This window comes from Poecile atricapillus, chromosome 3, assembly GCF_030490865.1.
Source record: "Poecile atricapillus isolate bPoeAtr1 chromosome 3, bPoeAtr1.hap1, whole genome shotgun sequence".
Classification (NCBI taxonomy): Eukaryota; Metazoa; Chordata; class Aves; order Passeriformes; family Paridae; genus Poecile; species Poecile atricapillus.
In genome coordinates this window covers 61152977-61167888 of record NC_081251.1, presented here as the reverse complement: position 1 = coordinate 61167888, position 14912 = coordinate 61152977, and the positions used below count along the sequence as shown (strand labels likewise).

The 14912-nt window shown below is 40.9% G+C and overlaps 1 protein-coding gene across 4 annotated transcripts in view; it reads right to left on the bottom strand.

The window, feature by feature from the left end:
* ARID1B (AT-rich interaction domain 1B) overlaps positions 1-14912 on the bottom strand; it is a 326155-nt gene that overhangs the window by 87585 nt on the left and 223658 nt on the right. For all 4 annotated transcript variants that reach the window (XM_058834007.1, XM_058834006.1, XM_058834008.1 and 1 more), the window contains one exon: positions 10929-11172. In XM_058834007.1, the coding sequence (XP_058689990.1) occupies positions 10929-11172 (244 nt within the window). The remainder of the gene's footprint in view (positions 1-10928; positions 11173-14912) is intronic.

Here is a 14912-nt window from a genome sequence, read left to right as displayed (position 1 = left end):
AATAAAGCAGCTGAAACTGGGGTCTGTCAAATTAGACATCCAAGATTTATTCCCAGGTAGTGTAACCTCTGAGCAAGGTATGAAGACTGTAACAAATACTCAGGAGTATGAAGTGAAATAATTGTTAGTACTGCCTGAATGACAAACAACAGTCTTGGTGGCAAGGGGCAGAAAAAAAATATATTGCCCTCCAAGGCCAAAGCTCTTTTTGACCAAAGTGAAGCACATTCTCCTGAGATTTTGGAATTAAGCCCAAAGCAAGCTGTCAGTGGGAATCTTCAGAAGCATGTGACTCACCCAAATAATGAGTGGTTTGCAGTAGGTCACAGCAAGACCCTGTATGCTTGAGGACTATTCCTTTCCAACAAATTCCAAAATTCTGCTGCAAACCAGGAAGGCAGTAGAGCTCCTCAAAATTAAGGATGCACCATTTAATTACATGTATAAGCGAAGGCATAAGTCAGTCTAAATCTAGGAATTACTGCTTCTCTATCCTCAGTAACACCCACCCCAGACCTGTAATTTCACTTTGCAGTTATGAGAAGTTTCATTTGGGGGAATAAAATTCTTTCTGCTTTCACCTCTGCCTAACTCCGCATCCATTTAATGCATTATTTCCATTAAGCTCGGGAGAGTTTCCAGCCAAGGATATTTCTGCTGGAGGCCAGTCCAGAGTGCTGCAGCCCAGGATAGCAACCAGTTAAATCTTTTCTAATCCCCACATTCAGAAACGGTGGCTCACAGCGGCTGGCATGCAGGAACTGAATAGAGTAGGCAAGCTCATATTTCTCTCACCAGGCCAAATTAATAAAAACAAAACCTGACTTCTCCTTCTCATTTTCCTATTCTTCCTGTTCCCCAATATTTTTCCTCTTTCAAACAATTTTTTTTTTTTTTTTTGTTTGAGAATGTTTGGCTGCCTTCTGAAGAAATGGGCACAGTGACAGATGAAAGGCCATATTCATCGTCTAATTCAGAATAGGGAAAAACCGACTGCTGTGCATTTAAGATTCTAACAACCTTGCAATTTTGTAGAGCCGTTTTCCCCAACCCATTCTTTTGAAGAATTCTGCTTTTATTCTGTTAATAACTAACCACAGTTGCAGCAGCATGGATCCGATTAGCAGTTCTTACGCTACAAAGGGGGTTGGGGGGAGGCTGTGAACAGGGTTGCCAATTTGTCCACCTGGGTCCCCAGAAGAAAGATTAGATGAGGTGCTTGCTCCTTTCTTCCCCACTTGCTCTCTGCTCTGCACTAGGCAGACCTCTTCACATCTCAGCCACTGACTTAATTTCTCGTTTTCCCCCTCTAAAGTCTCATTTAACCACCCTTCCACATGTTTTGCACTGTCACTGCGTTCTCCAAAGCGATGGCGTGAATTGGGATGAGAGGGGTTGGGAGAGGCTGCGGCCACAGCTGGCCAGCACCTTCTCTCACACCTTGACAGGGCCTCTGAATTACTTTCTGATTTTGAAAATTGTATTTTCTTAAATTTTTGAAAGCAGTGCCTATGTTTTTTAGGGAATGATCCAGACCCTGTAGTCAGACTGTGTTTTTTCATTCTGTCCTTTTAATCCTTCCATAAAAATGGTAGTTTTGCTTGCATTTGGACTGAAGTAGAAGACTGTAAAGGGTTGCATGGATTTAGTAATCTGTAATTACTTACGACACATCATTACATGTTTGTAGTAATTACATATAATGCAAAAAGCATATACTTCAGCTAGAGAAAAACCATTCTCAAATTTTTTATAAAATGTCAATTAAACAGAATATAAACTGTAATTCATGCAAGTGCTAAAGATCTAAAAGCTCCTAACAAAGGAGAGGGTAGTATTTCTTTCTTATATTTGGCTCATTTCTTCCTTCCAGAAATAAAACCTACCCTGCCACACACCTGAAACTTAAAACCTCAGAATTCTATTTAGGGATTTAAACCAAGTTGCAAAAGGAAGAATTTTTCATTATCAGTGCTCATTCTCTAGACTGTATTTATAACTAGGAGGAGATTTTTTTCTCTAAGCTGTTCCTCATTGTGTCACCTGCATTCAAGAGCCTGAGAAGCACAACAGATGTAGCAGACATACACTTCTAAAATTTGCCACCTAATAAAAACCTTACCTCCTAACTTTAACATTGCCAAATTTCAACCAAACCAGAGATCAATTTTCATTTATGATACCTGCAGAGTGAAAACATGCAAGATACAAAAGAAAGGGTGACTGTGATGTGAAATTGCTGTTTCTTATCCATATTTCTTTTCCCTCGATACAGGTAAGTTTAAGAATTTCTCAGAATCAGGCAGCATTAACTTGGAAGACCATGAATGATAGAGTTTGAGTTCTCCCTGTTCCTCCTGGCTCTCTCAAGTCTAGCAAGCAAGGAAATTGGAGCAGTGCTACATGGCAATGAACTATTTAGTTAGTCTTGCCTGCTACTCCTCATACTAGATCACCGTCTCTGATTAAAGAGCATTTTAGTAGAAAAATGTATATGTTCTCACTAACACTACCCTCAAAAGGAATAAACTCTCAGCTAATCTAGTTTTTCTTATTGTGTTATATTGCATATTACACAGCCCTGGTCTCAGCAATTCTCAGGGATGAGGGAGAAAAGGGCAAGTTGAATGCATAAAGGATAAAAGCACCTTGAGGCAAACCTGCTTCCAAAAACCATTTGGTGGGTCTGATCTCCCTAGAAGACAAGATCTATCATGCCATATTTCATCTTGCCCGACAACGATAAGCTCCAAAGACCGGTGCGGAAGCGAAGCAATTCTTCATGTATTTTTAATCAACCGAGAACTTTCATCTGGCGAGCTCCCTCCGCAAGGTCACACGCACCACGCGTGGCCACGTGCCTCTCATGCAGTTTGCAAACACCAACTCCTATGTCAGCTTCTGTTTGGAAGGGGGAGTATTAACATTAGCAACTCCTGGTTATATCATTTATAAACATGCAGATGTGGATTATTAAAGATTAATGCATTTTGGGATTGGTGTCGGCATTCCGTTTGTCTCACGCCGAAACCAATTCTGTTCTTCATTAGTCAACGACAACCCATATCACCCTGTTGTGGAAGAGAAATCAAAGGTGCAAGCGTGAATTGAGAATAAGTGATGAAACTGATTACTAAGAAACTTAACGGCTGTAATCAATCAACACATCACAATAATTTGAGTCCACTGTTATCTGAAGATGGGGAACAAACAGAAAAGCTTGACGACTGAGTGAATTGTTCTTTTGTGTTTGCTTGCTAAAAACCCACTTTGCAATTTGACTTCCCTATCTATCTACAGAGCAATGCTGTCAAAGGGCTGTTCAAATCTTTCAAGTCCCAGTTCAAGCTGCATGAATTTTGTCTCTAAGGAGGAGAAAGGATATCTTGCTTTTCATTAATTTTTTAAAAAAATATTATCTGGAGGTAGTGAAAATGTTCTTCTTTTGAGGCACAGAATTAATTCAAGCCATATTTGCAATTGTTCAGACTCCTTCTTCTGAGGAGGGACATACCACGTATCTGTCTAGTCAAGTCTGACACTAACTATGAAGCATGAAGGCCACTTTAAATATCTCTCACGGCAGTGATGCATAGTCCACTGAAAAACTGAAAACTGCAGCAGCCTATCCCATCACAGAAAGCAAACACCTTATGACATTTATGTTCTATTTTATCTAGGTATAACAACCATCTGTCAACAACAACAAAAACACACTGATGGAGACGTGAGAGACTTTTCCCATTTGCTCATCAATCACTGCTTAGTATTGCAAGGGACAAGGGAGTGAGAGACAACCTTTTAATTTATGATAAAACTCAAATTAATGCCCTATTTGCCAACACAAAGAAAGAGAGACAATCTTTGTTTGTGTAGCTAAATAACAACAGAATAAAACCCCCCCCAACATACAGAACCAAACACACACCACCTTAAATTTCTTGACAAAAACGTAAGTGGCTTGAGAAAAAAAAGTTATAAAGAAATGCACAGATTAATGATCAAATGTAAACAATAACTATCCAAGGATGGCCTTAAAACATACATCTAAAACTAACAACAAACATACCTGTCAAATCTTGGCCGCTGTGGGTAAGTATATTTGAATTTTGTTACGTGAAGCAGAGCACATGCATAATTATGCAAATATGTTAATTGGATTTCAACAGCCCTCATGCTCTAGATGGATTTGTACCAGCAGGGTGCTGCCAGTGACTCACAGAGCTACAAGAAGTGGCCTGTGTACACGTGCTGCCACAGTGTCCACAGCAGCAGATGCCCCGTCATGCTGGCTGCTCAGCCATTGCCAGGATGGTGGAAACAGGCCTGGCAGGAATCAGCAAAGAGGACAAACCAGATATGGGGCAGAGCACAGCTATGGGGATGTGAACGCCACTGATCTGGCCATCTGTGGGAGGGTGCTGGACAACTCTCAGTGCCGGGCCCTTCAGGGTGCTCAGTCCATAGGGCAGAAATTTTTGGCACTGGCTTAAGACAGCAATTAAACACTAAAACTGCAATGTGTGACTTTGAAATATAAACACTGATACACCAGATATTAAGCAAGTGAAGCCACCTAAAACTAAACCCCATAAACTACCCATAAAAAAATAACCACCCAGGGCATGCTTTTTTTTTGGTGATTAACTGTTCGTCTATGCTTAACTTTGGGCCAATAAAAAAAAGCAGGTTGATGCTGGTGCAATATGAAACCCTCTGTCATCATGAAAACTGAACAGGAGGAACTTGAACAGCATGTCTCTGTCTCTTTTCATCTCCTGCACCTGTTCTGGAAAGACCACCTCTGCAGAGAAGGACACCTCCCTGATCTCTGGCGACATTGCAAGTATGATAGGAGTTTTTATAGTGCCTTTTGTAGCATAGGCTCTCCTCACGAAACCTGATTGAGACTGTTTAGTTATTTCATGAAGTCTTGAGACAAGAGATAATTCATCAGTTGTGACCTGGGCTGAATTCTAATAGGTATCACAGGCTAGATGCTCCCTGTGCTAGAAGCAATGCCTTGAGCAAGAGCGCTTTACAATTTGCTTATTTTTTCATCCTTTGAAAAGACAGAAACACTCTAAATGTTGTTCAAACCATTCAAAAGAAAGGGTATTAAACTATTACTATGTGAAATATTCATGTATTTAATTTGTAAGCATTCTAGATTTGCAAAACTGCTGATTAGATGTTTTGTGTACTAGAAGTGATTAAGAACATAGCTACGTCAATGGCATTTTGTGTTTTGGCTTTTTTCTGGTCTGGATGCCAATGAACAGCATGCATCTTCCTTGCAACAAGCTGTTGCAAGATTTCTGCCTCCGGAGAAGCCAAGGGAGAAACACTGATAGATGTGTTAAAATAATCTTTCTAGACAGGGGGATCATATCCATTTTACAAGGATATAATCCCCTCTTGTTTTGCAATTACTTTAGGGTATTTAAAACTTCAACAAAAAGCCTAGTATTACACATTCACAGATTCACACATTTGTTTGGGTTGGAAGACATCTTAAAGTTCGTCTGCTTCCAACCATCCTCCCGCCTGTCATGGGCAGGGACACCTTCCACTAGACCAGGTTGTTCAAAGCCTCATCCAACCTGGCCTGGAACACTTCTAGGGATGGGGCATTGACACATTCTCTGTGCAACCTGTTCCACTGCCTCACTACCCTTACAGTGAAGAACTTCTTCCCAATATCTAATATAAACCTCCTTTCAGTTTTAAGCCATTCCCCCTTGACCTATTACTCATGTCCTTTTAAACAGATCCTCTCCAGTTTTCCTGTAAGCCACCTGTAAATACTGGAAAGCTGCCTGCCATAAGGTCTCTCTGGAGCCTTCCCTTCTTCAGGCTGAACAACTTCAGTTCTCTCAAGCTGTCTTCTAGAAGAGGCATTCCAGTTCTCTAATCACCTTTGTGGCTCTTCCCTGGACCTGCTCCAACTTAGGTTCTGCTTGTGCTGGGGACCCCAGAGTTGGAAGCAGAACTTCACGCAGAGTCTCACCAGAGCAGAGTGGCAGAATCCCCTCCCTCACCCTGCTGGCTATGCTGCTTTTGATGCAGCTCAGGTCAAGGTTGGCTCTCTGGGCTGCAAGTGCACATGGCCAGGTCTTGCTGAGCTTCTCCTCCACCAACACCCCCAAGTCCTTCCCCTCAGGGCTGCTCTCAATCCATTCTCTGCCCAGCCTGTATCTCTTGGGATTGCCCTGACCCAGGTGCCAGACCTTGCTCTTGGCCTTGTTGAACTTCATGAGGTTCACCCAGCCCCACCTCTGAATCCTGCCCAGGTCCCTGTGGATGCCATCCCTTCCCTTCGTGTGTCAGCTGCACTGCAGGCTTTGTGTCACTGGAAAACTCGCTGGGGGTGCACTTGATCCCGCTGTCCCTGTCACCCAAAAGACATTAAACAGTGTTTATCACTTTCATATGGTAGCCTTCTCTCCCACAAATAATGTTTAAAAGAGGTCCATGCCATATAACATACCAATAATGGTGGTTCACAGCATGTAGAACAGCTCAATCCCAAGGAAAAGACTTTTCCAAATTCTTTATAAAAACAAGATCTACAGTAAAACTATTGTTTTACTGTAGTATCTTCTGGAAACTGGTTCAACTGCTAGGCTTCTTTGTTATAAGGCATGAAAGAAAGCATCATTCCTAATCAGATTCTTCCAGTACAATGTCCCTTTGGACTATGATAGACTACTACTACTACACGTTTTTCTTCTTACTGCATTTTAGTCATACACACATTGACTAACATGCACACCAAGACAAGTTTTCCTGTAACTGGTCCAACTGGGTATCCCATTTCCCTCCTGTGCCTCTCTTTTGCCTGGAACGCTGGCTGTAATGCTGTAATTCTGACGGATCCTGGAATTCAAGCCAGCTAGCTGATCAATACAGGTGTGGAAGACCTCCAGGTTTGCAGAGAGTAGAGTTTAACATTGAACGGATTACATCCATTGATTTGCATACTTATCACAATTAAAATTTGAATTATTTTTAATCAGGGGAGGATGCTGACTGGTTAGCATAAATTAAGAAGCCTGGCAATAACACTCTTAAACCAGAGTATTCACAAACGGATTTCTTTCTGAAAATTGTAACTTCATCTGTATCCGAGCTCCCCAGTGAAAGAAGACTATAACTGCAATAAAAAAACTGATGTAGTTGATGCTTAACAGAGTGACAATAAATTTGTTTCTTCAGAAAGTACATGGAATGTCTTAAAAGCACAAGTCAAAATACTGATCTATGCGAGCCTAAGTCAAAATACTGATCCATGTGAAAAACAAAATAAAATTACATATTTCTAAAGGCAGCATTTGCTACTCATTATTAGCATAGCAGACCCATCTCTTCTATATAGATAAAAATTGCTTTAGGGGTTTAAAAATAATAGAATCTATTAACTTGTACAAAATCTGCTTGTCCATCATGGGTTAAGGGATTCCTGGCCTATCAGCAATCTTTCACAGAACTCTTAATATTAAAAAATTTTTGCTGCTTACACCGCAAGGGAGAAAGAGCTGACAAAAGCCTTTGGCCAGTGAGATCAAAATTGGGGATGGGGGAAGAAAGGAAAGCTTAGCTTATTTACATTTTTGCTTTGTTAGTAAACTGAAACTGTTAGAGCAGGAGGGAAGGGAAAAAAAAAAAAAAGAGAAAAGTGAAATTAACAGCCACTAAACCTTCTGGCAACAGCAGTGCATTTTCATATGTGCTGCGTCAGCTTCCACTAATGGTTTAGGGTTGAATCAGGCACAGTTCAAGACCCAAAGCAGTGCAGGGCATCACATCTCATTCTTTGGAAGAATATGTACCCTAATTATGAAGATGGCTACAAAATAGAGAGATCAGGATTTCTGGCAAAACAGAATAATGATCTACTTAATAGGACATTGTAATGTCATTTTGCATCAGTAGAAATTATAGAAGAGTAGGATTTCAGCCCTGTAAAGAACATACATCTGAACAAAAAGTCTTCTGATTCTGAGACAGAACTACGTTTCTGAACAAAATTCATCCAAGTTGCTTTTTCTGCTCTTAGGAGTTAATCTCCCTGGTCTATTCTGGTAATGTGAATGGAAACAAAGGCTGTATATGCATGTGCCACTTACCACACAAAATATCCATCCAGTATTTCAGAGAGCACAGGAAGGAAATGCCCACTGAGCTAGGGACGTGCCAATGTCAGTGCTGCCTGTGCCAGGCTGTTCCTGTGAAATTCGTGGCGTGCAGCAGAAAGCAATGCGGGGTGGCAGGCTTGCGGAGGGGTGCAGAGACAGCTTAAACAGGCAGTGGAAGAGAATCAGCCATTTGGGAGGTTTAATAGGGGGCTGTTTGTTTGTCTGCCCTTTTGATGTTAAATTAGTTTTCAATTTTGTTGCAAGGAAGGAGCCATCGGGAAAAGGATGCTTCTCTTCCAGTAAACCCTGGGAAAGCAACACCTTTATTTTAATGGTCTTCCCACCAAGAACCCCCTGCAACATTTTGGCTTTCCCTAGCCATAGCTATCAGCAACACAACAGCTGCTCATTTTACAATGACTTGCTGGAGAGAGAATGATTGAAAGAGCCAATCTATGTCACATTGAGAAACTGTGGCACAACATCGCAGGAGGTAATAGGAGAGGAATGAGGTCAGAACAAACAAGGGTAGGGTGAGAACGGAGAAGAAAATAGCAGAGAACAAAATTATTAAAGGCAAGGTGCTGTACTACACAATCTATGTTTGAAAACGTCTACAACCTGACTACTGCAAACAGCCACAGAAATGCAAACAAGCTCTGTGGTACCTTTTCTTAGGGTCTCATGAATGCAGCTGATGATAAAAGCTACCAAAGTCCCTGTAATGAAGAACAATGGTGCAAACACACTTAGGTGAAAGCACAATCTAATTCACGTAGCTTGAAAGCCCCAGCACCCAGCAGCATCCCTCTATCACAGGGCTTTAAATAGCAGCCTTGCTCCTGTTTTTTGTAGCTCGAGAAACAGCAGCAGCAGCAGCAGCAGCAGCAGCAGCAGCAGCAGCAGCAGCAGCGATGCTATCGCAGCTGCCTGGCTGCCCTCTGGAGAGTGCTGCCTTAGCTCATGCCTGGGAATTCACCTTTAGCAAAAGCTGCAGAGACCAGAAGCTTGTATATGACAGGGAAACAGTAGAGGGTGATTTTGATTTAGCACCATTCATAAAAATCCTTCCTAAGAAAGAATTGCTTTTGTGTTACTGCAGCAGACCAGAAAACCACTGTGCAAAATGGTGGCACAGTTTGTATGTAGAGACAATGCTTTTCACTAGGTGAGTTATAAAAATGAGCTTTTGGGGCTCATCTGAAGCGATGAAGTGACTTTGACCCTGACCTCTGAACCCATATCCCTTCTATCTTTACCCCACCGCGATCAGGTGGGTTCATAAAACTTACTACTCTCCCCCTACACACTTATGCTCATCCTTACGTATCATGGTTACAATAATGCTATTTTCAGTGTCACAACATTTTTTCCCTGTTCAGCAATCAGGCTGCTAAAATGCCAATCCATTTACTCACCTGCATCTGACTGTGGCAAAATGTTACCTTTCCAGCCAGGTAGGCTATCTGGCTTCACTATACAAGAGAGATAGATTTCTACACCAAATACTGGGAGCCGTCTTGGAAATACAAAGCTACCACACCGCATACAATGCAAATACTCTTTCCCCACTATTCCTGCTTCACCTGAGCATGTGCTGTCAGTCCGAGTAGCTGGAGAGGCAAAAAATAACTGCAGGGCATGCACACAGCATCAGGGCTCAACATGCTCAGGCCACATTTAGTACTAAACATTCCCGTGTGCATGGAGCTTACTTCCCTCTGCTGATCTAGTTTAACCTCTGCGGACAAACAGGCAGGAACATTTTACACAGATACCTTTGTATCAAATACAGAAACACACACTACCCTCTGAATTTTAACCAGCATTTGGTTTACAGCAACATTCAAACTACCTAACAAAAAGGCACCTCTGCTTTTGTTTCTTTTATCTGAGCTCCATGTTTATTATTTTGTGGTTTTGTCAGCAATTGATGTTATCCCTAGGGTAATGTCAGCACTCTCCTACTCTTTGGAATTCCCCTAGTATTCAAAATGTCGGATGACAATAAAAAAATACTTGAGCATTAGAAAGAGAATAAACTCACCTGAAATACTAAATACAAATTGCTGCCTGACCCCTGGAGTAAGTAACATACCAGATGGGTGGGGATAAGGTAAGAACTGAAATTAATATATGCCATTTTTTTCTTCTGCGTATCTTAACACATTTCCACAAATTTCTGAATATACATGACTGTGTGTCATACTCCAAATTGCACAAGAAAGCGAGCAGCAAGCCTGCCACTGGTATTCCAATTACTACTGGTAGAACTGAATCCCCAGTAACTTGCTAATCTTTGCAAATATTAAGAAATATCTCATACAATATTCTGTACTCATGTCCAAAATTACATTGCCACAATGCAGAGTTAGAAAATCTCTGCTTCTTCCTGCAGGTCTGCAACCACCATTCAAGCTCAAGAGCCAAACCCTACAGAAGCACACAGTTATAACAAAAAAAGGACTGTAAATAATTGAGAGAAGTATGTGACAAATGACACACAAACCAAATACAAAAACTACAATTAACTATTCACATTGGTTGGTGATAAAGACATTTATCGAACACCTATGTGGAGTCAAGCTCAGAATTTTGAGCATTCTGAGGGCTTGGCAGCTGAAGTTTAGACTGAATTTAATCCTGCTCTAAGTATGCATTTTTTTCAGAAAAAGGCCCTGAAAATGGAGGATTCTCAGAAAATAAATTAGCTCAGAATACAGAAGGATTTATTTATGTATTTAATAAACCTACCAATTGGTTTAACTTTATTTGTTAGAACAAACTCACCTGGAATACTCGCTGGAGAAATGGGACCAGATCTTGACTGGTTGCTTCCAACGGGTGAGCCTACAGGGGAAGGCGATGGGCCCCCAGGGATGCCAGAGAGATGTGGAGAAGCATGAGGGGAAAACGGAGACTGTGCAGGGTTGCTCTGCTCCCCTTGGCTGCTCGTAGAGCCTGACGCGCTAACAGCTGAGCTGAGGGTTGCTTCAGTTCCAGTCGGCAAGTCGTCAATGGATCCAGATAAATCCTGAGGAAAAAGGAAAAATGATCATAAGTGCTTGCATGAATACTCAGGCCACAGGACTCAAGAGCTGACATGGCAATAGATCCATTTGTTTACTTACTGCAGCAGATAACTGAGAGGTTGTCTTTAACAAGTAGTTAAATGATGGCAGAAAACAAGGATGGTATGCACAATTCTTTGCTTAATCGCTAATTCTTTTGAGAAAAAGAACAAGCAAGGGCAACAAATGAATTGGAACCAAATTCATTCAGCATTGAATTTAACCTTTTCCATCTGGATTAAGCTTTCAAAATTAATCCCACAAATTCTGCCTGAGCATACCAAAACTAATGAAAATGATACATCAGTTTCACTTCTACACAGTATTTAATTTCGGGGTTTGCTACCATTACAATCACAGCTTATACACTTCACTCTAAACCATTACGACAATGAAAGAAGAAGAGTGTAAAATATGTAGCCCTGTAGCACTCCCTCCCTTGCAGCTCCTTTGCCTTGAAGCAAGGAGATGAGAAGAGGCCCTGCCCTCAGCAGCAGCACTGGATCCACTGGTCACCAAGGAACAAGGACTGCTGCTTCTCCACTTCCATCAAATACCAAGGTACAGCTCACAGGTTCTCTTCAGTTTCATCTGAATACACTGCTAAACAGTTACTCCATTTCATCTCATAACTGCTGCATTTTCAATGAGAAATTTCCTCTGTAGGTCACAGCACATCTGAATTCTAACTATGAACTGCTGGACAAATTCCCTCGAGTTGTAACACAGGAGTTATACTGGTCTTTGAATCTATGGGAGTAATTAGGGGTTTTAAATAATTTTATGATCAGATATGAAAAACCAAGAATGCTGTGACAAAGCAAGCACATGCTCCCCAACTGTCAGGAAAAATGTTCATTCCTAAGCATCACAGAAAAACCTCATACAAACCAAAAGGTGCCAATATTGCTGTACTTCTGTAGCTATTGGCAGGTCACAAGGAGCATGTTACTATGTTACTATTTCTATTAGCAAATTAAAGCTCTAAAAAGTGGCACGGAGCTACCTCACATATAGATCAGATCATTAAATGACCTCTGAGACATGAAATAACTGGGATGACAGAGTACATTACTTTGGCTGATCCTAACTTCATTTGTTTGGCTCATGCATGCAAGTGGTTGCACCACAGACAGCAGGACCCCTTGTCTGAAAAGGACAAAAAGAATTGGGTTCTGCCTGAGCAAAGAGCTCAGGAAGCAAAGCCTTAGTGCTGTCTAATTTTCATACCATAAAATGAAAGTTTTTTAGAAGTCACAGAACATGGACAAAACTCACATGGTGTACTTAGAGCTGTACCCAGTGATGACTACCTCCATTACAAGGGAGGCTCACAGCCAGGTTCCCCTAAAAGACGGACATGGTCAGTCTTCCAAGGCACAGGAAGAGGAGGATTAACAGTTTAAGCACTGCTAACACTCACTAGAAGCCACATAGAATGCTGTGTGTTATTCCTCCTTGTGCTTAAGGGTAGTGAATACAAACCACACGACTTAGCTCCCTGCAGGGCATCTTGTGGACCTTATTTCCAAGGAGTTCCCACAAATACTTCAAGGACGACTCTCACCGTAGTTAAATTTTGCTCTTTCTGACAAGCATGAAATTGGACCTGTATTTCTTTAGGCATATGAAAAGCCAAAATTAAGGCTAAAACTTCAGTCTACATGTGGATGCTGCATTCACTCAAGAGTAGACTTCCAAATCTGTAAAAATGGAAATTTAATTATGAAGTGGGCAATAAACTATTTTCATTGTTTCTTTTTTGGAACTATCAACTGTAGAAAATGTAAACAAGAAATAACACTACTTGGTACTGCATAGAGCAACACTAGATATTTTTCATAGAATGTATTTGGCAAACAGGTAAACAATTACTGCTTTTCCATACATAATATGGTATTCTTCTAAACGGAATCAAATAGCTGCTGTCGTCATGAGTAACAAATGCTGCAGGAAGTGCTGATAAAACAAATGCTGCTGAAAAGCATATAATAAACCTCTGAAAACAGAATGTAGCAGAATAGAGCCTATTCTAAAGGAATATAAATTCTGTTTAAAAAACCAGGCACACAACTGACAGAAGATATAGAAAGCACACAGGTTTATGTTTAGAATAACAAAGATTTTAAAAGGGTGTGTGGAGTAAAGCTTTCATTTGTGTTGGCCAACCAAAGTACTTGAAGAAACAAATTTGCCAGGAGAATGGAAAAGCCATGGAAAAATTAGCACTGTCCTTGATGCAATTATCTACTGTTCACAGGCTAAGGCAAAACTTCAGGATGGGACTGAAATCCACTTTTCCCATTAGGTCACATTGATTTCTCCAGCCTTCCACAAGAGCAGAACAACAGATGAGTCTCAGGCATTTTCTCGAGTGCCTGCTTTCCAGGAATTTCTTCATCCACCTGATGAAACTCTTTCACCAAGGTGGAAAAGGAAAAGCTTGCATGACACTAGCCTATTTAAATTGTGAAGCCATGCCACCCTCACGCAGTGCAGGCTGAAGGAGCAGCCTGGCAGGCACAACACACCTGCAGGGCCTTACACTCCCCACGTGTGCTCAGTGTAAGCACTGGGATTTTCTCCCAGGAATAGGGAACTTCACAATCAATGTGTCTGCTAAGAATGTAATAATAGTGTTTACTCATCAGACACATGAAGAAAACCGAGACAGAGAGGTTGATCTCAGGATGGCACAAAAGATTGTTACCTATCTAGAAGTCTGGGCTGTGCCACACAGTCTCCTACACTGTCTTCAAGTCTGCTAAAATGAGAAATATCAGCTGCTCCATACAGGGTGGTTTGGGTTTTTTAATTTGTTGGGGGGGTTTGTTTTGATTTTTTTTTTTTTTTCTTTTTTGTTAACATACACTTTGAGGCCTTAGCTTGTCTTCTAAGGTGGAAAACCTGAGCAGGAGAGCAACTGGGAAACTTGCAGCATACAGAGGCTTTAGAAACACCTCTCTTAACTAAAAAAGTTAATTGGGAAATTAAAGAGAAGGAGAAGAAAGACTTAATGTGAAGCACCTGGACAGCAAGAGCAGAAGTCGACTTTCTGCTCTCCTATTATCAGCATTTTAATGCTTGCTTTTACCTCATTTTAACAGAACAGTAGAGAAGCTGTGCAAATTCCACATCACAAACATTTATTTATATATAAAAGAGTATACATATACACATTATATATATAAATTACATGGATACACTTGCATTTACTTAGCATACCTACATGTAAAGCTATCAGGAAGCCTGCTAATAGGAGAAATTCACAGAGGTTTAAGCATACAGCCTAGTTAACAAAGAAGCTCTGTAACTAATACTCCTCTAGAGGACAATTTAGTCAGCAGGGCACCAACTCTATTCTTCTTTTATAAGTAGTATCAGATCTATGATGCCTGTAAAGAACAGAGAGACCTTACTTACTGCATCTCATTCAAACCAAGGCACCTTCAAGCTACAGTGCTTCCATTTATCTTGTTGGAAAGTTGGCAGGTTAGGTAATTGCTGGGATTCTTTTAAGGGCCTGAAGTCCCCATACCCTAAGGCATGCCTTAAATTTTGCCTCTTTTCAGAGGCTTTTTCTGGAAAGCACTCATTTCTTCTAGTGTCTTGTGTTTCTTACAGATCTGTTTCTTGTAGAGCAATCTTACTATTCCTATCTATGGTATTGTTATGACTATATTTTCAAATCTGACATCAAATC